Source organism: Anopheles aquasalis, chromosome 2 (genome assembly GCF_943734665.1).
Source record: "Anopheles aquasalis chromosome 2, idAnoAquaMG_Q_19, whole genome shotgun sequence".
NCBI classification, from domain to species: Eukaryota; Metazoa; Arthropoda; class Insecta; order Diptera; family Culicidae; genus Anopheles; species Anopheles aquasalis.
Window position 1 is genome coordinate 64718147 of NC_064877.1, and position 26423 is coordinate 64744569.

Here is a 26423-nt window from a genome sequence, read left to right on the forward strand (position 1 = left end):
GTTTCGTTTGTCCCGCGGGAAAAGCACTTAGCCAAGTGGACCTCTTAACCTGGTTTTCCACTCTATTGATGCACTTTTCCTCGAACTTTCCCAGTGGCTGATATTTCTGCCAACGTAACACGGGCAATGTGTAGTTTTCGGTTTAATTAATTGCATTATCATAAAATATTCCGATTCCAGTGTAAACTGATACTAGAGTGCCAGTTGGCCAATCACACTAATATCAACATGCTGAACATGGTAGAGAAATGGTTAATGGGATAGTAATGGGATAATTAGCGTAGTTGGAAGGCTTGTCACATTCATAGTGATGTTGATTAATTATGATTACCCAAGATGTATGATTGATAATCACAATATTTGCCCATTTCAATAAACCAAGAAATTAAATCACGTTGGAAGATAAAATTAGAAAAAAACACATCAACCTTTAATACTTTCTTTTGAGCTCACAAGCAAATCTATCGCCCTTTAGCCACCCATTTGATAAGTATCTTTTGGACTGATAAATTAATAGACATCATCATCATCATCATCATTCACAAAATGCGCAATATTCTTGCAAACATAAATCCATCACACAAAACCATGCTTAATGTGCTTCTCTCGCATCGCGCACCAGTCAATGGCACAACATCAAATTCTCATTCTGCTCCCTTATCACGAAGGCGCCAGCATTCCAGCAAGACGATTGTTTCGCAACCAAAGCTTATCAGTGTGACACCGATTCTTTGAGTCTGTCAGCAGACAACACCAACAACATTGTCTCGCCTACAAACTATCAATAATAAATCTTAACGACTCCAACGCATTGATGCCTCGAGTTGGTGTGGTTCTCGAGCAGATAAGCTCCCGGAACTGGCGGATGCCGGAGCTAAGGCAATCTGGAACTGATAATTTTCACAAATATTCTGTTATTCCGGCAAGTTTCTTCAGAACTGAAGTTCAATGTATGATGGCGTCTAGCATGCTGCTTAGTACGCAATCGCTTAAGGAAGACGATTCTTACTTACTTCATAAACAACTGAAGGTTGATAAGTAAAATATAAGAACATATTGAAATTGTTGGCATTGTTGGCATTTGCGAAACATTATGTCACAGCTTGATACAAATGGAGTCACTGACGAGGAACAACATAACTAAAGATCATGTTGGATCCTCCTAACATACCAGCTGGCCTTCAAGTCCTAAACTACAGCCATAATATTGGTGCCATTAAAGGTCCATCTAAGCAATTTCTATTCCTCATTTCCCACACCAGCCAAACACTAGGCGCGGCTTGAACGAAACCACCGATGTGCGGCCACCCTAAACGAGGGTCTGGTGCCGCCTGTTATCCAATTGAGCTGAATTGGCCATGTTGTTTCATGATTTAATCCCCCCCTGTGCCCTCTTTCGCTCGCTTCATTCGGTTCAGCGCGGTTTTCTGCTAAGGATTACGAGCAGCTTAAACGCAATCCATGTGCTGGGTGTAGTGTTCCCTCGGTGACTACCTATCACCGGCGCACACCGCCAGCAGCACATCACTGGATGATATGCTGACCATCAAACGCAATAATAATGGTTCAAGGAGTAATACAGAACCCATGAGAAGGTGGATGATCAATGTGAGCGAGTGAGCGTGTATTGGCTCAATGTGCAAAGCATCCAAACATGGCACCGACACCAGCATCAACAGCAGCAGCAGCAAGTGGTTGATTCGCGGTCAATGTCGTAAAGAAGAGCGCCGTATGCCGTACGACGGAGTAGAAGAAAAGGGGCACGAGAGAACGAGCACATGCTAAACGCTTACAATATCTGCAATGTTGGCAGAATGCCTCGGCCAGCACCAGCGTAAGCTCGTCCTCATACCGGATGCATAAAAGCATGCATCAGCATTCGTTCCGGGAGCCGTATCCACAGACACACGAAACAGAATCTTGATTTGGTGCGAAGATGCCACAAGCAGCAGAAAAGCAAAAGCAAAAGATCATTCGCACGTAGCAACTAAACACATCCATCCATGGAAGTGATTCCGTAGCTCAGTCATCAAAAATGAAGGAACGCAGAAGACCACAACGCCCGTCGGTGAATGCAACAGGTTGCCGGTGGATTCTGTTCGTCACCCATTAGCCCCGTTTGCGGATGCCGTTACGCCGGAGAGAACGTAAAATCGATATTGCTCAGCATATATGAACGCATCACCTGTCTGGCACTGGGCGTCGTTTACCACCGTTCTACTGTCGAAGTCCCATGTTCGCGTTATCGCGTTCATCGGAAGGGCCACGAGGTTTAATTTTGAAGCATCAAACGAAATGACGCAAATTGAATTAAAATTTCAAATTACCCTTAACATCGGGCATGAAGCACATCAACACGACTGAATAACTGAGAGGCAGCGGTGTGTGCAGATTAAGTCTTTGCGTTAGAGACGTTGGTTCGAGGCCAATTTTATTAAGACCATTTAAAGAAGCGCCGACCAAACGCGACGCGAACCATTATTATCACATTAAACCATCATAAAACGCACCCAATGGCATACGGGACTTAGTTAATCAACGCGTGATGCCGGAGAAAAGAAGGCCACACAGCATCATCACCACCGTTCGTCAGGTGCCACACGGATGTCTGTTATCGTGGCCGGGGTGGAGAAAATGGAACAAACAGCAACACCCGAGGAGTACGATGGCACGCGTGATGGTTCGAGATTTACGAGCTGGCAAAGATTGCACCAAGATGTTACCGACTATCAGCACCAGCACCAGCAGCATCACCTTGTTGATGTCCGGATTAGTCGTCGCCGGTTAATCCCGCAACAGAATGAAGTGTTTGTGCCACGAAGCACAAGTTGGAATGCGTGGTGTTGCTCGCTCGTCGCTCGCCGGAAAACACATGTACCCCCGGGTTCGTTGTTGTTGTTTCCCCCTCAACCCGTCAGTGTTTCACCGAAATTAACCCATCTCGTGCGCATCGACCGCAACAAACGTTTCATTTCCTGTCGATCAACTCTCGTGGTGCTCGCCACACCAACCACCGAACCAAACCGAATGATGATACTGCTGATGGTGAGAGACATGGTAAAGAGACAGCGCGGATAATGGAGACGAGTGTTGTATGGACAAGCGGAATGGCGAAAGCAAACAAGCTCAGCAATCTCTCGGTTTTCGCTTTTCCGCAGTCGCACGGCACGCGGAACACGGTCGCTTCGTGTCACCTGTAATTGGCCAGCCAGCATCACCGAGGACACATTACATTTCCCCCGACATTCTCTCTTTCTCTCTCTGTCTCGATCACTGGTGTTAAAATGGGGGCGCAACCCGTTCCTGAACGAGTGTTATTTTTGTTGCCAATGTTTCCACCATCTTGTACCGCAAGTTGATGCAACTTCTAATTGGTTTACCGACTCCAACGCAACACTCGTGTCACCATCAGATGCATCTGGAGTGTGCCATCTTTATCAACAACGGAGACCAGTGGCACGATGGAACGGTATTTAGTAATATGTGGGACAACATGTCGAAGCAATGCGTCATCTGTTTTCAAACTAACAAACCCCCGCATGATGATGATCGTGACCGAGAATGACGATCGATGACAACGTTCACAGCAGCGGTACATCGGGAAGCTCCGATCGAAAATTTCCAAACGAATCTGAACCGAGATTAGATCTCGTACGTCCCCTCATTCGACTGCTGGCCATACTCGCGAGCACTGCAATCGGGGCGGAGATTGGATGGAAACGTTGTTTGCGCTCGGACGGCCCTAATGAAGTTAGCTTCCCCCCTTTTTTTTTTGCACACGTCAATTGCTGTAGTGTCGTCGCCGATGGTGCTGGTGTTGGGGCCGCTCACGGACGCACGGACCAGTTGTGTTGGCACACATTTGTCGCGCGTGCCATGCATCAGTGAATGCAATTCTAGCAGCAAATTGTCCATAATTCGATCGACATTATCACCTCACGACTGCGCGGATGAGCGAAAAAAGGGAGAAAACAAACAGAGAACACCCTTCTTCGCTGGGGGGCTCACTTGTGCGATCGCATGGCATTCCAGAATAACCGTTCTGAAATGAGGCACGCGCCGTTCGTTGTAATGCGAAACCATCTGGCAGCAACACAACTGGTGGACTCTGATACCAGTGATAAACAACGAACAAATCTCGTTACGCATATTCGGAGTTCAGGGAACGTAAACATTATTTCAAAGTTATAAAACCAGCACTTGAAAAACAACTTCGTCATATGCACACGACGCAGCCGTTTCTATTACTAAGAAACCAAAAAGGCACAGGCAGAGGGGCTTAAAATTGTTGGCGTTACCGGCAACACAACAGCAAAAACTTGAAATAATATTCCACAAATGGTATTATCAGTAGCGAGAGGGGCGGCAACCCATTGCTGATTGCGTCAACGGCGTAGAAACTTTGCGTTTCGCGAAAAGTATCAACCCGGTGTACACGTCCAGACCGCTGCTGCTGCTGCTGCTTCGTGTGTCGTTAATTATGACATGTTGTAGGATGTTGCTACTAGGCATCTCTGACCGATCTTTACCATTTTTGCAGCTTGACAAATGGTCACATTTCTCGATCTAAAAAGCTGCAGCAGCAGCAGCAGCAGTCCTCTCGACGCTCGTCTGGAAAAAAAACTATACCTCGCCGTGACTTTGGCCATGAAAACCAGTCATCGGGGTGACGATGAGATCACGGGAACTGGTTCTGGTGTTGTTCGGCGAGGAAGGTGATCCAAACACCCTCGAGACCTACACACGGCGCCCATGAGGAGTTAGAGCTCGCTCGTGGCGATGCGTCAGCTGGTGTCGAGATGGTTTGGGGGATGTTGGTCAGTTCTCTGCATTCTGCATCGACCGACGGTGGTGGTGGGCTTTTGATTCGACTATCAAATGTCACCTTCAATGTCATTTAGCATGGCGATATCATTGAACACGATTGGTGTCTTTGTGCACGACTCTGAGGACTCAGGCTAGCATCTTAAATGCGAAAGTTTAATGAAAACATCAGCACGGTTATCAAATTAGCAGCAGCCGGGTCAGGCGAGCAAGCAATGGCGGCGGCACGGGAGAGGAATTCAATTATCTTTACTGAATTGACACATCCAGTTAGGCAGGCAAAGCGAGGGCATTGGGACGTCCACTGGGAGCGCTACTGCTGCAGTGGGACCACCAGTGGACTCCCATTTCCGCCGATCTAATCGATTATATGGTGCGCTAGTAATTGTTATGTCAGGCCAGAAGGCACCGGGGCAAACCTCCGGGGAAATAGGTTAGAAAGCATGAGTTATTGCGGTCAAGGGCACTTTTGGTGGCAGGTTCAGTTCTTTCGTGCCGTGTTTGTTTGTTTAGTTAACGCATAATTTATTTGGAAACTTTTTTAGCGTTTAATCAGTCAAGTGCTGGGATTCGCAGTGTTAACAATTTCTGCACACACCATTCTGCCTTGCAGCCTATTCTCCTCCTCGTGGTCGCTAACGAATTGGCTACAAAAGGCGTCACTTATCGCGTACGGTAAACAGCAATCGAATGCAAGAAGCTTATGCTTTGGCGACAGGCTAGCGATAAACTTATCGCTTATATGCGCTTAACGTCCAAACAGACGCATGTGTGTAAATGCAACAACAGAAAAAAGAAAAGAAGGTAAACCGGACGAGCCTCACGTGCCAGTGGGCGCGTGCTGCTCGAGCGCTCACGTTCGCGTACCGCCAGTTACCACACGTTTGACATCCAATTATGATTCATTCCCACCTTAATGGCATTCATATTTGCTTAACATATCAGGCAGCATTCATACTGACAGCAAAAATACAGCATTAAATGTGCATACGCGACATGTCTAAATGCTTCAACAGAAGACAACGCTGCTAAGTGCCAATCGATTTGTGGAATGCTGTGTTTGATTCAGGATGGTTTGTTTCACAATTCGGTGTATTCGTCAGGCGGAAACATAAGCTACATTAGAAGGACGACAACAGTTCCGGGATTTCCGGTCCGGTTGTCACATGGCGCTCGGCTACGAAAGGATACAAGAACCATTAGCTCCCCGCCAGCCGCCCCCTTTCCACCCATAGGTGAACCTCGAACCCTGTCAACAAATGTTGGCGAAACTGGGACCGCCCCAAACATCCAAGGTAACAAGAAAGAAACTAAACCAAAGAAAGAAAAACAGACAAACCAAAAATCGATACACCAACTTAAGGAAACGGGAACACCACAACACATAGGAGCGATTTTGCAATGTGAGCGAGTGAGCGTGTATTGGCTCAATGTGCAAAGCATCCAAACATGGCACCGACACCAGCATCAACAGCAGCAGCAGCAAGTGGTTGATTCGCGGTCAATGTCGTAAAGAAGAGCGCCGTATGCCGTACGACGGAGTAGAAGAAAAGGGGCACGAGAGAACGAGCACATGCTAAACGCTTACAATATCTGCAATGTTGGCAGAATGCCTCGGCCAGCACCAGCGTAAGCTCGTCCTCATACCGGATGCATAAAAGCATGCATCAGCATTCGTTCCGGGAGCCGTATCCACAGACACACGAAACAGAATCTTGATTTGGTGCGAAGATGCCACAAGCAGCAGAAAAGCAAAAGCAAAAGATCATTCGCACGTAGCAACTAAACACATCCATCCATGGAAGTGATTCCGTAGCTCAGTCATCAAAAATGAAGGAACGCAGAAGACCACAACGCCCGTCGGTGAATGCAACAGGTTGCCGGTGGATTCTGTTCGTCACCCATTAGCCCCGTTTGCGGATGCCGTTACGCCGGAGAGAACGTAAAATCGATATTGCTCAGCATATATGAACGCATCACCTGTCTGGCACTGGGCGTCGTTTACCACCGTTCTACTGTCGAAGTCCCATGTTCGCGTTATCGCGTTCATCGGAAGGGCCACGAGGTTTAATTTTGAAGCATCAAACGAAATGACGCAAATTGAATTAAAATTTCAAATTACCCTTAACATCGGGCATGAAGCACATCAACACGACTGAATAACTGAGAGGCAGCGGTGTGTGCAGATTAAGTCTTTGCGTTAGAGACGTTGGTTCGAGGCCAATTTTATTAAGACCATTTAAAGAAGCGCCGACCAAACGCGACGCGAACCATTATTATCACATTAAACCATCATAAAACGCACCCAATGGCATACGGGACTTAGTTAATCAACGCGTGATGCCGGAGAAAAGAAGGCCACACAGCATCATCACCACCGTTCGTCAGGTGCCACACGGATGTCTGTTATCGTGGCCGGGGTGGAGAAAATGGAACAAACAGCAACACCCGAGGAGTACGATGGCACGCGTGATGGTTCGAGATTTACGAGCTGGCAAAGATTGCACCAAGATGTTACCGACTATCAGCACCAGCACCAGCAGCATCACCTTGTTGATGTCCGGATTAGTCGTCGCCGGTTAATCCCGCAACAGAATGAAGTGTTTGTGCCACGAAGCACAAGTTGGAATGCGTGGTGTTGCTCGCTCGTCGCTCGCCGGAAAACACATGTACCCCCGGGTTCGTTGTTGTTGTTTCCCCCTCAACCCGTCAGTGTTTCACCGAAATTAACCCATCTCGTGCGCATCGACCGCAACAAACGTTTCATTTCCTGTCGATCAACTCTCGTGGTGCTCGCCACACCAACCACCGAACCAAACCGAATGATGATACTGCTGATGGTGAGAGACATGGTAAAGAGACAGCGCGGATAATGGAGACGAGTGTTGTATGGACAAGCGGAATGGCGAAAGCAAACAAGCTCAGCAATCTCTCGGTTTTCGCTTTTCCGCAGTCGCACGGCACGCGGAACACGGTCGCTTCGTGTCACCTGTAATTGGCCAGCCAGCATCACCGAGGACACATTACATTTCCCCCGACATTCTCTCTTTCTCTCTCTGTCTCGATCACTGGTGTTAAAATGGGGGCGCAACCCGTTCCTGAACGAGTGTTATTTTTGTTGCCAATGTTTCCACCATCTTGTACCGCAAGTTGATGCAACTTCTAATTGGTTTACCGACTCCAACGCAACACTCGTGTCACCATCAGATGCATCTGGAGTGTGCCATCTTTATCAACAACGGAGACCAGTGGCACGATGGAACGGTATTTAGTAATATGTGGGACAACATGTCGAAGCAATGCGTCATCTGTTTTCAAACTAACAAACCCCCGCATGATGATGATCGTGACCGAGAATGACGATCGATGACAACGTTCACAGCAGCGGTACATCGGGAAGCTCCGATCGAAAATTTCCAAACGAATCTGAACCGAGATTAGATCTCGTACGTCCCCTCATTCGACTGCTGGCCATACTCGCGAGCACTGCAATCGGGGCGGAGATTGGATGGAAACGTTGTTTGCGCTCGGACGGCCCTAATGAAGTTAGCTTCCCCCCTTTTTTTTTTGCACACGTCAATTGCTGTAGTGTCGTCGCCGATGGTGCTGGTGTTGGGGCCGCTCACGGACGCACGGACCAGTTGTGTTGGCACACATTTGTCGCGCGTGCCATGCATCAGTGAATGCAATTCTAGCAGCAAATTGTCCATAATTCGATCGACATTATCACCTCACGACTGCGCGGATGAGCGAAAAAAGGGAGAAAACAAACAGAGAACACCCTTCTTCGCTGGGGGGCTCACTTGTGCGATCGCATGGCATTCCAGAATAACCGTTCTGAAATGAGGCACGCGCCGTTCGTTGTAATGCGAAACCATCTGGCAGCAACACAACTGGTGGACTCTGATACCAGTGATAAACAACGAACAAATCTCGTTACGCATATTCGGAGTTCAGGGAACGTAAACATTATTTCAAAGTTATAAAACCAGCACTTGAAAAACAACTTCGTCATATGCACACGACGCAGCCGTTTCTATTACTAAGAAACCAAAAAGGCACAGGCAGAGGGGCTTAAAATTGTTGGCGTTACCGGCAACACAACAGCAAAAACTTGAAATAATATTCCACAAATGGTATTATCAGTAGCGAGAGGGGCGGCAACCCATTGCTGATTGCGTCAACGGCGTAGAAACTTTGCGTTTCGCGAAAAGTATCAACCCGGTGTACACGTCCAGACCGCTGCTGCTGCTGCTGCTTCGTGTGTCGTTAATTATGACATGTTGTAGGATGTTGCTACTAGGCATCTCTGACCGATCTTTACCATTTTTGCAGCTTGACAAATGGTCACATTTCTCGATCTAAAAAGCTGCAGCAGCAGCAGCAGCAGTCCTCTCGACGCTCGTCTGGAAAAAAAACTATACCTCGCCGTGACTTTGGCCATGAAAACCAGTCATCGGGGTGACGATGAGATCACGGGAACTGGTTCTGGTGTTGTTCGGCGAGGAAGGTGATCCAAACACCCTCGAGACCTACACACGGCGCCCATGAGGAGTTAGAGCTCGCTCGTGGCGATGCGTCAGCTGGTGTCGAGATGGTTTGGGGGATGTTGGTCAGTTCTCTGCATTCTGCATCGACCGACGGTGGTGGTGGGCTTTTGATTCGACTATCAAATGTCACCTTCAATGTCATTTAGCATGGCGATATCATTGAACACGATTGGTGTCTTTGTGCACGACTCTGAGGACTCAGGCTAGCATCTTAAATGCGAAAGTTTAATGAAAACATCAGCACGGTTATCAAATTAGCAGCAGCCGGGTCAGGCGAGCAAGCAATGGCGGCGGCACGGGAGAGGAATTCAATTATCTTTACTGAATTGACACATCCAGTTAGGCAGGCAAAGCGAGGGCATTGGGACGTCCACTGGGAGCGCTACTGCTGCAGTGGGACCACCAGTGGACTCCCATTTCCGCCGATCTAATCGATTATATGGTGCGCTAGTAATTGTTATGTCAGGCCAGAAGGCACCGGGGCAAACCTCCGGGGAAATAGGTTAGAAAGCATGAGTTATTGCGGTCAAGGGCACTTTTGGTGGCAGGTTCAGTTCTTTCGTGCCGTGTTTGTTTGTTTAGTTAACGCATAATTTATTTGGAAACTTTTTTAGCGTTTAATCAGTCAAGTGCTGGGATTCGCAGTGTTAACAATTTCTGCACACACCATTCTGCCTTGCAGCCTATTCTCCTCCTCGTGGTCGCTAACGAATTGGCTACAAAAGGCGTCACTTATCGCGTACGGTAAACAGCAATCGAATGCAAGAAGCTTATGCTTTGGCGACAGGCTAGCGATAAACTTATCGCTTATATGCGCTTAACGTCCAAACAGACGCATGTGTGTAAATGCAACAACAGAAAAAAGAAAAGAAGGTAAACCGGACGAGCCTCACGTGCCAGTGGGCGCGTGCTGCTCGAGCGCTCACGTTCGCGTACCGCCAGTTACCACACGTTTGACATCCAATTATGATTCATTCCCACCTTAATGGCATTCATATTTGCTTAACATATCAGGCAGCATTCATACTGACAGCAAAAATACAGCATTAAATGTGCATACGCGACATGTCTAAATGCTTCAACAGAAGACAACGCTGCTAAGTGCCAATCGATTTGTGGAATGCTGTGTTTGATTCAGGATGGTTTGTTTCACAATTCGGTGTATTCGTCAGGCGGAAACATAAGCTACATTAGAAGGACGACAACAGTTCCGGGATTTCCGGTCCGGTTGTCACATGGCGCTCGGCTACGAAAGGATACAAGAACCATTAGCTCCCCGCCAGCCGCCCCCTTTCCACCCATAGGTGAACCTCGAACCCTGTCAACAAATGTTGGCGAAACTGGGACCGCCCCAAACATCCAAGGTAACAAGAAAGAAACTAAACCAAAGAAAGAAAAACAGACAAACCAAAAATCGATACACCAACTTAAGGAAACGGGAACACCACAACACATAGGAGCGATTTTGTGGCGTTTGGCGCGCATAAGCTGGAACAAGAGCCCAGCAGTCAGCAGCCGTACCGGAACATAAACACCGAGCTGTACCCCGGCCTGTCTTGTAGGGAAAGTGGACATCCATAGCGGGGCTGGGCCGGGCGGAAATCCCTTTTTTCCATAATGTATGGTACTGTGGAGCGCACACGTCGAGAGAATAGCTTTGGCAACATTTTATCACGTTTCAAAAACCATTGCGTCGGTCGCACCTCAACGATTCGCGACTCAACCTCATTGCTATGCTTGTCACACCGGCCTGCCAGCTACCGACGCGACTGATCAATCGATCCACAAGCAGACGCAGAAGAACGTATCAAAAATATACCAAGAAACTTCCGGGGCTTATGACCGCGGGCTTTAGATACATTTTTCGCGAAGATAACTCTATTCCATTCAATTTGTTGATTCCATCAGCCAACAGCAACCACAAATATGCAAATCTCCTATCGCTTCAAGCACACGTGCACGATGCTGATATTGAGGAGGGAATATCATTATTAGTATTTGCATCTTCTCCCGCGCCGTGCTAGGTGCAAGGTGCAATCATGCCCTTCCCCTTAGCCCACCCATTGACTCAGTACCTCTGGTATGATTTTTTTTCATTGCTTATTTGTATTGTGAGCCAATTTGCGTCGAACGTGCGCGTCCGCTACCATCTCACTGGAAGCCCAGGGGGGCCAAGGGTGACGTGGACGGGTGGGTATGAAGTGCGCACGTTAACCCTCTCTGCCGCCGCCCCCGCCGTCACCGACCGTGTACGCATTTATTTCCGTTTGCACTTGCCGCGCTATCCGACCGGTCGGGGTCGGTTCAGCAACCGACCTCCAATCATGAAGTAGGCACTCCCTGAAGTGATTGAAGCATTTCCATTTCCTCCTCCTCTTGTTTCATCAATGGTTTCACCCCCCCCCCCTCCACCCCGTTGGTGTACTCGATCGTGACGATGGGAAACTTGGCATTCCATGGTCCTCCTCTCTCCATTTCGCGTTTGCGCGACTATTTCTGATCCACACCCAGCACTCCCTAGCATCAGCTGTAAGCGAAGGGTGAAAAAGGAAGGGTTTAACGAGGCGGGAATTCTTCGCATTATCTTATCTTATCATACGCAATGGGTGGCCCATCTTCAACAGTCCACACGCCACATCCTACTACTCGATTGTGCGCCCGAGTGTCCGTTTCACACGGTCATTCGATGGAACGAGGAAATGTACGCGATTGGAAGCGATGCGCGATTGTGCTTTTGGTGGCGGCGGCGACGGCGACGTTGTGACTCGATCCGGGGTTAAACAGAAAATTGCCAAATCGACAATTCGGCGAGTTTTACCACAAACAGCGACATTGAGCGACTCATTCTTTGCACTCTTTATATCAAACCACACATTTCCGTGACACAAAGATAGGCGAATGTTGTCAGCAACGTGCAAACGAAAGAACGTTTGCCAATCCAGGCTGTAGCTGGAAAAGTGTCTTACTCATTAAAAGGAACTCATAATCTACATTTTTTAGGCAGAAAAATGCAACTTTTTACCTCTAACGCTTCGGAAAGGAAGCGTTTGGATGATAAGACACAGGAAAACGATTTTCTTGCCGAATGCAGAACCTCACGTAGTAGGCATTTGGTGCAAAACCATTTAGTAATACAATCGCAATTGTATTTAGTAATACAAGCTGGTTTCCCTCTTAGGACATGCTATCGACCAGCAGAGGCAGATAGGCAAGTTCCACCTTTCCACCTTTCAAAGGCCATTGGCGGGCGTGCGACGGTTTTTGAATAGCCGACCGATGGGTTGGGCGATTTTATCAGCGGTACTATTTCAGCTGCTTTTTCCCTTTCTCGCCGGATATCCGGCCAAGCAGGTCCTTCATTGTTATGGTATGGCCTGCGAAGGAATTTAAATGTCCGAAATACGGGGCTTGGCATGCGCTGCGTGGGTCGTCCCGGGACGAAAAGACTCATTGGATTGCACGGGGAGCGAAGGTCAAACCTGTTTCTTTTTTTTTTTTTTGCTTGTTGGTCTGTCCAAGGACTCGGAACAGTGTTCGAAACTGTGGTTGAAGGATAAATAATCTACGGTAGCCAATCGGCTACGAGAGTGGTTGTACGATTATCTAACCTTTACCTGTGACAGAAAACGTAAATTCTCGGATTAAGAAACTCACCAGAACAATATTCGCAGCGTGTTGGCAATGAGCAGGGCGAGGCAAACGTGTAGCGAGAACCCTTCGGGATCCTGCGTTTGCTTGATCTGCCGGTACTGGGGCACGTACGGTAGGACACCGCCGACCACCATGAAGGAAGCGGACGTCCAGCCGACGAGATGGCCCACCGTGAGCCCAAGCTCATCGTTAATGATCCAATCCATCGTTCAAACGGATGCGTCCCGGGATGCGCCGTCGAAGTGGTGTGTGCTGCAGCCAACTGATTCCTGTTTGGTTTTGGTTTTTTTTTTTTCAAAATTCTCTACGATCCTGGCCCACGGCTGGAGGGCAACTGCACTGCAGGAGTCCTGCAGCCCTGCGGACACAACTAACGCCTCACGCAGGACGTCACTGGGGAATCACTTCGCTGTCGTCGTTCCATCGATGTAAACGATACAGCGAGACGCGTTGATAATGGGGAAAATGCATCGGCACACCGGTCACCCGGTGGTAAATCAGGGGCATCGTCCGGCGATGGGTGACTTCCGGTGATCAATCGGGCAAATGTGCGCCTCTATCGCTTCTGCATCAGCGACCAGCGGCCAATCGGTGCACGGTCCCCGAAGAAGCAAAGTCGGCGAATGTTTTTCGTATTTCACTGCGCCGGATGTGTTAACCTTGGAACCATTTCCTTCTTCCTGCGAGAAATTGATCCCCCTTTTTGTGCCAGTCCCTTTTGGTTGCCGCTTGTTCCACGGCACGGTTCCTGTGTGGTGGTTCCTCGGACGAGGAATGTTCAGGCAAATGGCACGCCAATGGTTGCTTTGTTCTGTTCGATTGTGACTGCTCCTTTCCGTGATAAAGACGAACGATGACGTTGTGATGACTGGATGGATGCGGGATCGTCGCAATAAAAAGGTTTTTGCCTCCGAGATGACTGATAGCCCCCGCAGCCACGACCGTGAACGTTGATCGCCTTTGTCGGGTACGGGCGAACTAAACGACGACGTCGACTGGAGAATAATGTTACAAGTTCCCTCTGTTGTTTTCACTTCAAGCCTATCTAACACACTGATAACGCGCGAGTCAATACGTGATGAAGACGAAGGAGATTACACTTTGGCCGCACCGATTAGACGTCTCGAAAACTACACGCTGCCGTCGCTGAGAGGAAGAGGCATCGACCCTTGACGAGGTGTTTAGCGTTCTCGCGATCCGCTGAGGAAGGATGATGGAAGGAAGATTTGGATCGCGCGAGATTTGCCAAGCCTTCGCGCACTGAACCGTAACCGGCGGTTCGCAGACTTTCTTTGGCCTCCTTTCTAGACGGCCAAGAGCTCACAGTCCATGATACGCGGTGATGCGGCTTTCACGGAACGACGTCCGCGAAATCTCAGACCCGCGACGTCGCCAACTCTCGCACTCTCGATGGCGTTAGGAAAGGCGGAATTGTATTTTTAGCCCCAACGCACCAACCGCGGATGGCAATGTTTCCGTTCCGTGCACCAGACTTTTCCACCAACCGGGGCCACGCAGGTTTTCCACTGTTTTTGTTATTTCCTGGCCGCGTGCGGGTCGGCCGGAGAAGAGGTTCACGCACCACCGCCGTCTCGCGGAGTCACCGCTGAATCACAAATTAACGGGAAAAGCATTTATCACGAAATAGTCATCAAACACGGCGTGCAAATCACGGAGCCACACACGCGCGATGCTCGCTCACCGAAAGCCACAAGTTTTTTAATTTTTATTTGTATTTTTTTACTCCGCGACAGAGACGCTTTAGAACAGTTTACACAGACCGAATGTGGGAAGTGTTGGCAATTTTGTCGTGGCCATATTGGATGTCACTTTGAAAACCGGGGTCAATGCCAGCTTAGTGCCAGAAGTTGAGGAAGGAAGCAAAAGTTCAGAGATAATTGAAGAAAAAACTATATTTTATTTAGATATGCAACTAGAAAAAGACGGGGAATTACCCAAAAGTTTGGGTTAAAATATTAAAATCTACCAAAAAGGCACACGTACACTCGCACACACACTTCTGCAATTTCTTTGTTTTGATTTGAAACGTCTTTTTGACAGCCGATTGTTTGCCTTTCCTCGACGGCTGGAAAATCTCGGAAAACGTTTCGCTACCTCAATTTTACAGTTTTTATACATTTTTCCCGCACTGCCCCGTCGTTCACCGTAGTTTAACAACCAGCTAGTCATTTAGGATTACTCCAACACTTGTGTTCTACACGTCAGGATGAGCGACACGGTGCCGGAATCTGAGCGCGAGGATATGCTGGCTCAACACCGGAAGGAGAAGAAGGAGCTGCAATCAAAGATACAGTCGATGAAAAAGATGAAAGTGGACAAAAAGAAAAAGAAGGAAATTCAGGACCAGATCGCCAGCATGGAAGCGGAAATGGAGGAACGGCATGCCGAAGAGTTGAAACGCTTAACCATCTCGTCCGCCGAGTCTCCGGAGGATAACGGTGCTGCCGCTGAAGTGGCAGAAAATGGATCACAGTCACAAGCTGACCAGCAGGACGAGCAACGTTTGAGCAAAGCGCAGCGACGAAGGGAGAAGAAGGAGCAAGAAGATCGCGAACGTGCGGCTAGGATCAAGGAGGAGGAAGCCGTGCTGCAAAAGAGTTCACCGCGTGTAATCGAGAACAATCGCATCAATGAAATACTTCGGAAGCGGGAAATGATCTCGTTCGCCGTTCCCGCCGATGGAGACTGCTTGTACAATGCCATCAACCATCAGCTCGAGCTGCACGGTATCGGCTCTTACAGTGTCGCTGATTTACGCAGCTTGGCGGCGGATTATATCGAAGAAAACAAGGACAGTCTGATCTGCTATATGAGCCATCCGGATACGGGAGATATGCTCGATTCGGCCGGGTTCGACAAATACTGCCACCAGGTGCGTTCAACGAAGGCTTGGGGTGGTGAGATAGAAATCAAAGCCCTCTCCAGTAGCCTGAAGTGTCCGATCGAAATCGTACAAGCCACGGGACCTTCGACGATACACGGACAAAACGAGGACAACGCCAAAAAGCTGATCCTTACATACCACAGGCACATGTACCGTCTCGGGGAGCATTACAACTCTACAAAACCAGTTCCACCGCCAACGGAGGAGGATTAGGATGTAGAGTAGAATATGAAACGCATCTGGAACAAAAAATAAAGAGCTTTTTGTTGTAAAACTAAAAATAGAACCTATAATCCATGAATGATTCCAGTTATTTTGAGAATGTTGCCCGTCCCCCCCCTGCTATATGAATCTTGGCTGTCGGCCGCGAAAAAAAGGTAAACAAACAATTGCCGGCTCAACTCGTTCAGCGGATTTTGCATTTTACTATTTAATTGTAGTTCAATTCCACGTTCTAGTTTATTCTGTTTGTAACCAGCGCAATACAGTCCTAGACTGTTTAAAGTTATCTACTGAGGTATGTATAATCGTGCGTGATAAACGGAAAACTCTCGGAATCATACCGGCCGGAGAGTTGTGTTTATATAATAATGCAGAAGGAGTTCCTTTAATCGTTCGGATTTTGCTTCTAGAATGGCACTGCTTGCGTTGCGTCCGCTGCTAGTCAAACAACGCCAATTATCCTTGAGCCTCCTACGATGCAGCGGATCATCGTTACCCTCTCTGGTGCGGCAGTATGCAACAGGGCAGGCGGAGCAACAAAAGTCTTCATCGAAATCGCTTTCCGCCGGCTCGGATCGGACGGATGTTTCCACCGACGTTCGGCCACTGGGAGAGCGTGTGAAGGAGAACACGAAAACGGCCAGTTACATGGGTGTGATCATGCTCGGCGTTGGAGTGACCGGACTGCTGTTTTATGTGATCTTCTGGGAGCTGTTTTCGTCGGACAGTCCCAACAACATTTACTCGGAAGCTCTTGAGCGAGTCAAGGAAGAACCACGCGTGCGAGATGCGCTCGGTTCACCGATCAAGGGTTTCGGAGAGGAGAGCCGTCGGGGCCGCCGGACACACGTGGCCCACACCAAGTACGTAAAGGATGGTGTCGAATACATTCGGATGCAATTCTACATACAAGGCATTCGCAACAAAGGAACGGTTCATCTGGAAAAACGCAAAACGGAATCGGGATCGTTCGAATATCGGTATCTGTTCGTACAGCTAGACTACAATCGCCAACATCCAATCATCCTAGAAGACAACCGGCTCCAACAGGATGCCGCCCACCATGCCACGTCTGGAACCGCTCCACAGCCGTTATTTTGAAAAGTGTTTCCGGTGAAATACAAAGCTATCTGTTCAATTAAACCATGCGTCTGCTACGTATATTTTTGTTTCCATGGCAATACCTCCACGGCCCGTAAGTAGAAGTTTTCAAACAGGTACATTTTTACCTTATTTGCAATCCACAGACTGACAAAGAGCAACGGGAAGTAGCTGGTCCAGAATTGAGAAAGGCGCTGCCAGAGGGAAGTTCTATACAGGAGTGCCGTCGCTTGACTATCGGCCCCTCCGATACTGATATCGATCTCGATGTCTATTACGCCGGATTCATCCGATATCCAGCCGGTACGCGTTTGACTATATTCAAAGTAGGCGGGATTCGAGGATTCTATCCTTCCGGTGATCATTTTCGGTTGGAATTCTTCGAGCGTTGAGTTTTCGGTCGGATAATAGCGTGCACTGAAGTGTGATTTCTGTTGCCGCATGAAGAACGGGCACTGCAAGGATGTGGACTGCTTAGCCTGTATTACGCCATGATGTTCAATTTTTCCCGACAGGAACTTTGCTGCTGGTGCTTGGAGCTTGTCGAGGTAGACGAAAGCGGGTACCTCAAAGTTGCACTGAGACTGATAGTGGAAATCATTAATGGATGGTATTTATGAAAAATATTTCCTTCAAACTTACAGTCAGTGTGGTTTCGAGAAAATAGTAAACCGTGTAAAATCGCAATCCATTTGCATCGTCCGGCGGATTGAAACTAATCGTTACCCTCAACCGGTCCATCGTTTGATCGTTGTCCTCGTCGATAGGAATAACGCGAATAGCATTACACGATGGCAGCTGTTCCGTGGCACTGTTATATCCTTCGAAGGAACTACAGGTAAGGACGGAAGATTCACCATCGCCGATACCTTCAAACTCTGCAAGAACCAGATATTTGTACGGGAACTTCACTCGAGGCTGCTCGTACACCAGACGATGCTGTTCCCATAGTTCTCCGCCCTTGATGGAATACAGCGCATAATATGGCGCGACAAAAGCAATGATTGTGAGGGAACACACGACGAAGGTGGTGGTCGAGCAGAGTTGATTGCGGTATTGAATATACACATTTTTACTGTAAAAGCCGAACAGTTTCATCCTCACATTTATCCTGTTGGATATAAATAGGACCTGAATGCTTGCTTTCGATGGAACCGACTCAGTTGTTTGCACCACAGGTTGCCATGGAAACGGAGAGTTGGGAATTCGAATGCTGCCAACAGTTGTTGAAATTAATGTACTACATAATTTTCTCATTTTTTTGTTGAATTTGTTTGAAACAATATTGAGGAAATTTTTCATCAAAGTGCAAAATGCTATCGTAGCGAGAGCATAGATAAAGAAAAATCGTTATCTGAACGTTCGCTGTGGCACTGACTACAGTGAATCTAAAATTAGGGTTGTGGAGGATAAAGTGTATTCATAAAGATAAAATAGTGGTTATCAGTATCTTCATATAGCACATTTATCATCCTCATCTATCGCTTCGTGTTACTTACGGTTACGAATGGGATATCCTATGTTCTGTCCTTGACTTTTATCCCTTTATCGCGATCGTAAAAGATGAAACAGTCCTGCATGATATATAATCAACATAGATGAATCCACGGAACCACCTACCCAACCCAACCAAGACCCACCGAGAGGTCAACAAGTCGATTACCATAACTGTACCACATCCAATGCACGACACTCATCACCAAGCTGCATCAATAATGAAACATAATTCGTTATGATCTCGAACCAACAATCGCATTAATTAAAAAAAATACATCACTTTCAACGCTGCACCTCGAACTCGAATGAGTAGGAGATGCGACTATCCATATTTATTATGTTTTATAACAACTGCGCCATGGTCGCCGCCAACAAACCCAAACTTAAGACATACATGAAATGCGTTTCAGGTTTCTCCTAAGTGTGTTGCTGACTAGCACCAGCAAACTGTTCCTAAAACCTCAGTCTATGAAAATGGGCAACATTAACCTAATTCTAAGCTAACCTGAAGGTGCACCACCACCGGAGTTGCGGCACACCGATTTGCAAATGCTTAGCGATGGACGGTTCCGAAATTCTGCGTCCTCATCCGGACTGTGCGACTGCAGAAGATCGCTGCTGTTCAAAGTATTCCTTGCGGAACTGCTTGTTCATCAGTCCGCCTATCATTGTCCGGATGCATTCCGGTGCTAGCTTCATTACTCCATACTGTATACCGTGCGACCAGTACCCGGTAGTTTGTTTCGTTTTACCGAGCGTAAAAGTGGCAAACTTGGCGTACATCTCGGCGTTTGGTATGAACAGTCCACCCTCCATGATCGTTGTAGAGAAGTTGTTCATCTGCAGATGGTGATAATAGAGAAAAAGAAGAAGGAGAAGAACGTTATTGAAGCACCTCCGATCGCATTACGCAATCCCAGCAGATGGTTCTCGTTGATGAGGCATTTCGATTCGATCGCTATATTGTGTAATTGTGGTTCTATCCCTGTATGGGTTCGCGTAGGGAGAAGAATCCAATAATGCTGGAACCATCAATTCATTTCCAATCACTTCTGAAAACCAAGGACGACTGGCGTCGGTCGATCTGTGCGAAGATGTGCTCGGTGCGCTGTTGTTGATGGAATTGCGCAACACAAGCCAAGCTGTAGCAGGAGCCAAAGACCAATCCACCGCTTCAGAATAATCTTCCTCGACCATCACCATCGTGGCGACCGGTCCCTGCGCTCTTAATGCTATTTGCTCACGATGGACGGATGAACGGTGTAGCATTCCGATCAGATTCTACCTCCCCACGCCTTGGGGGCCCTTAATCTTGTGCTGTGGTTTCGAGAACACTAACCCGAAGGCACGGGCCTAAACCCACTAGCTAGCATTCGGGCACATGGAAACCTGTTTCACGTTCACTTTGGATCACTTTGAAATTCAAACTCTTCAAGGACTGCACACATGAAGCGGCATGAGCAACAGCAACCCACCGGCTACCGTTAGTGGTGCCGGGGGTGCTGAACCTTCTGAATTCACGAAATGCTAAGCACATGTATCTCCATATCGTATCATAAGATAGCAAACACGTTGCAAAGGTTTGCTCGTTCTGCAGAATGTGTTGACATTCGAGACGAAACCGCTAGTTGAATATATTCCTATATGCACGCCCGGGACCTACGAGAATCGCTGCATACATGGACGACCTTGCGGGGAGCTGATGATGATGCTGATGATGCAATAAACGTTTTTTTGTGCGTGGAAGAGTCAGCGCGGGTGTTTGTGTCTGTATTTGGGAATAGCAGATTGAGGTCGAGAGTAAAAGTTTCGACGAAAACGAATGGCTGTTGGGCAAATATAGTGTTTGGCCAAAGCGTATCCCCGATTGGTCGGTAATGACGTAACAAAACGGATTTAAAGCGGCAACGATCGTAACATCAAACGATTTTCCCTATTTCCTAAAATGCTAACGGTACGTGTGCCGCATACAAAGCATTTGTTCACAATTCAATCAATCCAAGCACAACCTTGCGGCAAAATGATGATTAATTTTCTCGGTAAACCAATCTATTCGTTCGATCAGTATCCAATCGGATGTGTCACGATTCCGGAACCTTTTACCACAAGGATACGCTGAACTGCACAAAGCGGCCAGTTCGAAACAATAGAGAGATCACGATCGTCGATCACTTGATGAGCCTTATGTCGGCTTGTCCAAGGAAACACCGCACGCTCGCGCTTGGTGGCTCCCTCCACGAGCTGTCGATCCGAGACGATATTAATTTTTATAAGAACCGACCGAAGCGAAGCTCTGCCCTCGGAGCCGCCGCGTGGCACGCATAAGGGCAACATAACATGCTTGTTCACCTTCAAGCAGCGATATTTTTTTTACGTATTGTTTGTCACATTCCGGCCATGGTTGGTTAGCGTTGGTGTTGAGGTACACGTTGGCTTACATCCGATTTCTCTAGCTGCCGGTTTGGCAGCTCAAGATATTGAACTGCCAGTCATTGATCATTGAGCGGGATCCGTTATGCTGTTACCCATTTGGTTCACAAAACTAACGAAGATCTTTGCCGAAGTCAAAGTTTAGACAATGGCATTTAGGCTGCATCGAATTGTGAGTTTTGATTTTTTTTTTTTAAATCGATGTTTAATTCAATGATATCGGATAAGTTCGTTCGCAACCAACACAACCATTCAAGCATTGCCGCTTTCTTGCTGCAGTCATTTTCATTAGAAAGGCTCAAAACCAATTAACTGTATTCGTCCAATGTCATTTCTAATCTGATTCGCCTGCATTGTAATCGGTTCGGATCGGAAAACCCGGCGATGCACGCTACGCTATAATACCACATCCGCTCACTTTGCTACCAATGTTGTTGTTTCTGCATTCGATCACACTCAGACTGCTCATGGACGACGATTGTGGGGAAAGTGATTATTTGAGAGGCAAAAGATGGAGGCGCCGCGAATGCAAGGCAATGACATTCGTTCAGAGGCGCAGAGACCACGTGTTGCTTCACCGTTCCACCCTTCCAGATCCGCAGTTCACCGGCCGCCCACCAAAACACACACCAGATTGTTCGATTCGTCCATGTTCTTTTTTCTCTCTTCTTCGGTCGGTCCGTGTTCTTGGCTCCAAAAATCTGCACAACAACTCGGTCAAGGACACGCACGAACGAACTGTTGCAATCGGATAGCTCGGGTGGTTTGGCCGGTTTTCTTCGCTTGGCAACGGCACGAACTCCGATGGCTGGCCGAGTAGACCGGTTGTGCACTCGCCAAGCCACCATTACTCATCTTTCCACTACAACCGGCCCCCCGGCAGACATGCTCTCGCCTATACTATCACCAGCCTTGAATTTCACTCGCACTGAATAGCCTTGAATGTGGCGAAGAGTGCTCGAAGCTCGAATGATTGTTACAACACTTGGCACCGTCGAGGTCGGCCTTCGGTATCGGAGGCTTCAGTATCGGGCGAGCTCACCCACAAACCCATGACAATTACGTGGATGAGATGCAGTTTCATGCACCGCAGTCGCTGCCTTTCGCTTTCAATTTACCGCCTCAGTCAACACTCGGCACTCGACATTTGGCCCATAGGTGTCCATAAGGTAAACATAACTCCAGCTCCAGAGCTGGGCCGCTGTACCACGCGGTGCACGATGCAAGACAGTCACATGTAGCGCGCGCGCTGGCGGGAGTTCACGACTTTTCGCAAAGTAGTTCCACTTGACACTTGCACACGATCGTACCGCCGACCACTGACCGTTCGAAATCACCGTAACGGTAGAGTAGTGGCTTACCTTGGTCGTCACAAACATCGGGCTAACCAGCTGGCAGGTGATACCGAACGGTTCCAGCTCATGCTGCATCGCTAGCGTAAAGTTGTGGATGTAAGCCTGAACAAGCGACATAAAAACAGAAGAGCAGAAAAATATGAACATTAGCACAGTTACAGACCGCAGCAAGGGGCTATGGCCGGGATGGAGATCCTCGACGTACCTTAGTGGCCGCATAAACCGTCATGTAGGGCAGTGGTTGCAGTTCGCTGCCCGAGGAAATGTTGACGATCGCACCCTGGTGGCGCTTCTTCATGCCCGGCAGCACCATCCGGGTGAGCATCGTCACCGCACCGACATTGATGTTGATCAGCTGCCACAGTTTCTCCTCCGGGATGTGATCAAGATCGTCCGGATAGTCGATGTTTGCACCAACGTTGTTCACTGGCGGTTGGATTGGGATGGAATAATAGGTTGTTCAGAATTTCGGGTGGTATGGAGATCCTCAGGTCACTCTGGTAGCACAGTCAACGACAGTGCGCTGACGTGATCGTGATCAGCGACTCGATCGTGCATTAAGAATGCCGACAGCAGCATATATTGCAACACTTCCACCGCCGATCACGGCCAAAGATCCCTGCCACGATTGGCACACATGTTCTAAGTGCCGCCACCTCCCCCGTCCCCCCTTTCCCCCCTCCGCTTACCTAGAATGCCGACGGGTATGGTGTCAAGTTCCTTGCGCAGCTGGTCGTAAATCTCGCGCTTCGTGCTACTGAAGTCTATTGCGATCCACTTTGTCTTGACCGAGTACTTTGATTCGATTTCTTGGGCCACGGCAACAAGCTTCTCGGTGGAGCGTGAGACGAGCACCACGTTGAGGCCACGGCTGGCCAGCTGGAAAGCGTAGTGCTTACCGATGCCATCGGTGGACCCGGTTATGACTGACGGTCGGTCGGACGGTCAGTTATTTTGTTATTTTGTAAATGCGTGCCGCCGGTGAAAGTCGTGCACAGTAGAGGAAGAAGAACGAAACGAAGTGGTGTGGGTCATTAGGTGAAGGTTTTATGGGCCGTCACTGGCGGTGGCGGTGCATCGGTTCCGGAGGGGCGCCCATCCCGGTGCGTTTCCGGTTCCACTTACCTGCCCATTTGCCAAACCGCTCGATCAGCGATTTGTGTTCGGCCGGCGCAAAGTAAGGTGCCAGTAGGGCCACACAGATTTGGGTGAGCGATTTAAGGTTGTCGTACAGAAACCAAGCGAGTGCCCACACACCGATCAGTGCCAGCCCCCCGACCGCCATGTGCCACGGTATCAGCATGTTGCTGGTGGCGTCGTCGTCGTTGAGTTGATAAGCGTTAAAGGGAGGGACGTTTGTGACCGAGTTATGGCGCACGACAATAACAACAATAACAGCTCAATAAACTTTGTCACTCAAACAACAAAACGGTCACGACCACTACACACTACTGGGTAACGAAGGCTTGGTTCTGCTGCAGAACCCGGCGATGATCTGTGGCACCAACACGATCCACGATCGGACCGGCATGAACGATTGAACTTTGCACTCTTTCGCTCTAGCGCGACAGCGGCTACTACTACCACTACTACGGACACTCTTGTGGATGGAAATACTCCTTACACAGCACCACCCAAGGCGACAAAACGCACGCACGCAGGCACGATTAGCACTAGATCGCTTCGAACGCCATAGAACGATCGTCTGTCTTCTTGCCTCCTAGCAGCACCGTCCGCTCTGCTCGAGGTTCAAGCTACAAGTGAAATAGCCACGAAGGACGCCTGCCTGCCTGCCTGCCGGTCTCTACTCAGCGCCCTCGGCAAGCCGACCGACGCCGGAGAGGGTGAAGTTCACCCCCCCAGGCCAGTGTTGCGTAGAGTGTTTGCCGAAAATATGACGGCCTACAAGGAGGGGGTGTCGCTGTGTCGTGGTCGTGGTTTTTGGTGAGGTCGTGCTCTTTGATACCGGTGATGCTGTTGCGTTGTACACACTGGCTGTGGTACGTTTATCTGAATCCGGTGGTGTTAATGTGATGAGATCAGCACAAAGCAGCGTGTAAAGCAGTTAAGTTCGGAATGTTATTATTTTATTGATTGATTAACAGAAGTCTATAGCAATAAACTAGTTTATATATCAGTAGTTACAGGAGCAATATATCGATTGTTACAGACGTTTAAGCTATTAGGTAGCATTTCATACTATCGCCTTTGTATCGCCTTTCACCGTTTCTCGCCTCTCCCTTTAATCATGTAGCGGCTCATTTTCGTGAGCCGCTTATCCAATCGACCTTGTAGCGTTAATTGCTCGTAAAGTTGGGCCAGGGATCTGTTAAAATGTAGAGAAAAAGAGACCGTCCGCTTAAGTCTGCTTAAGAGTACCTCACCTGTAAGAGATGCTTTTTTCTCACCCTTCGCTGCCTGATAAATGGATGTTGGTGGTCAACAAATATTACGCAATTCCTCAACACAACACAACAGTCGGCACAGTGTCGGGACGGACGGTACACCACGGTCTGGACAAATGCGTTGTGTAACGTTGTGATTTCTGGCCCAGCCAAAACGATTCGGTCAGTTCGGGGTCCCCAGTCCCGAGTCCGAAATCTTCATTTTCGCATGAAATGCGCTCTTCAGTACCGACGATCATTGAATGTGATTGAAGCACCATGATTCAGTTCTCCCGGCACAAGGCAGCTAGCAGCTGAAGCGGCAGGGCTCTCGTGAAGCACTCGTGCTCGAAAATGGCGTCCATTGGAAGGAAGAGTTTTTTAAAATTTTCGTCTCGCACTCAGAACCATCGTAGGTTTTGCATGGTTGCGGTGGGAAGCGTTACTGTTTTGCTGCAGTAACGTAATGTCTGTAATTTGTGTCTTTTAAAGTCCCAAATGTTGCGCATTGTCTTACGGTCGCGTGCAGATACTTGCAGCGCGCTTTCCTTATCGGTATGTGCTGTGATGACTGCTGTGAGATGAAAAGGTGGCATCTCCCACACCAGGTGGCATGCCTGAGAAGGTTGTGGTTCGTTTTGTCCGAAATTTAACCAGCAACCAGCCGATTGCGTGCGTTTCTTTCTTAATTCACATACGCCAACTGTAATTGTTAGTTGATCGCTGCACTGACCAGGTAAGTTAGCCTCGGTTAACGTCGACACAAGGTTAATTACATTTCTCCCACGGTAACGAGAAAAGAAGCGCGTATGGAATTCCTGTTCTTATTGTGTTAGTGGTTAGAACCATTAACCTAGAATTAAAATCTGTTCACATGGATTCCGATCGCATATAGCTAGTGATCGCGATAGATATGCTATTTAGATTCACTGTTCGAAACTATCTATAGAAAAGATTTCGTAGATAATCGCGCTCGTTCGTGCTTAGGTACGCATTACATGTTCTCGATCGATTGAAACAAGTTTTATGGTTTTTTTTGCAAATGCTGGGAAATTACGAAAATCATGGAAGAATAGTTCAAACACAACCCCCTCTTACGAAGCTAATCAATTCAGGCGAAGATGATTTCCAATTTCCGTAACACGCGAAGCAAAATGAAATCAAAAGAAGCCAACGAGGCAGGGTTGTGAAATTATCCTATATTCATGGCAGAACCTTCAATCACGCTAGACGATGCCTTTCAGCCTTTCGTCACCGATCATAAACCGCTCACGCTAATCATAAATCACCAAAGTCCAATCAGTATCGGGTATTCGGCAGTGAGCTGTGTCTGCAAGAGCATCGACGGGGCTCCGATGGAAAATCAATTAATCCACGTTTGTGTCGTGGATTGCGCCGTCGTGTTCCAGCCTCAACTGACGCTTTCCAACTCTGTTGGCAACACGTCGTCGCTGCCGCTGAGCTGAGCTGAGCCGAGCGAGACGAAGATGTAATACCTCGCCGA

At 48.2% G+C, this 26423-nt stretch overlaps 5 protein-coding genes across 7 annotated transcripts in view; 2 read left to right on the plus strand and 3 right to left on the minus strand.

The window, feature by feature from the left end:
- LOC126571669 (solute carrier family 66 member 2) overlaps positions 1–14733 on the minus strand; it is a 22745-nt gene extending 8012 nt beyond the window's left edge. For all 3 annotated transcript variants that reach the window (XM_050230396.1, XM_050230395.1, XM_050230397.1), the window contains exon 1: positions 13029–14733. In XM_050230396.1, the coding sequence (XP_050086353.1) occupies positions 13029–13231 (203 nt within the window). In that variant the 5' untranslated portion in view covers positions 13232–14733. The remainder of the gene's footprint in view (positions 1–13028) is intronic.
- Positions 14734–15119: 386 nt separating this feature from the next.
- Positions 15120–16210, plus strand: LOC126581663 (deubiquitinase OTUD6B). Its single transcript, XM_050245478.1, has one exon. It carries the CDS (start codon positions 15253–15255, stop codon positions 16141–16143), a length of 891 nt encoding a protein of 296 aa, XP_050101435.1. The 5' UTR covers positions 15120–15252; the 3' UTR covers positions 16144–16210.
- A 95-nt stretch (positions 16211–16305) lies between these two features.
- On the plus strand, positions 16306–17289 carry LOC126581669 (mitochondrial import inner membrane translocase subunit Tim21). The gene is made up of 2 exons (XM_050245485.1): positions 16306–16447; positions 16563–17289. Exon 2 carries the CDS (start codon positions 16564–16566, stop codon positions 17251–17253), a length of 690 nt encoding a protein of 229 aa, XP_050101442.1. The 5' UTR covers positions 16306–16447; position 16563; the 3' UTR covers positions 17254–17289.
- On the minus strand, positions 17286–18351 carry LOC126581668 (uncharacterized). The gene is made up of 2 exons (XM_050245484.1): positions 17896–18351; positions 17286–17837 (listed from the first exon to the last, which is right to left on the minus strand). The coding sequence occupies exons 1-2, from the start codon at positions 18349–18351 to the stop codon at positions 17307–17309; spliced, it is 987 nt and encodes a 328-aa protein (XP_050101441.1). The 3' UTR covers positions 17286–17306.
- Positions 18352–19048: 697 nt separating this feature from the next.
- LOC126571691 (inactive hydroxysteroid dehydrogenase-like protein 1) lies at positions 19049–24645 on the minus strand. Its single transcript, XM_050230431.1, has 5 exons — positions 23661–24645; positions 23225–23461; positions 22741–22961; positions 22542–22637; positions 19049–19590 (listed from the first exon to the last, which is right to left on the minus strand). Exons 1-5 carry the CDS (start codon positions 23836–23838, stop codon positions 19336–19338), a joined length of 987 nt encoding a protein of 328 aa, XP_050086388.1. The 5' UTR covers positions 23839–24645; the 3' UTR covers positions 19049–19335.
- Positions 24646–26423: the final 1778 nt, after the last annotated feature.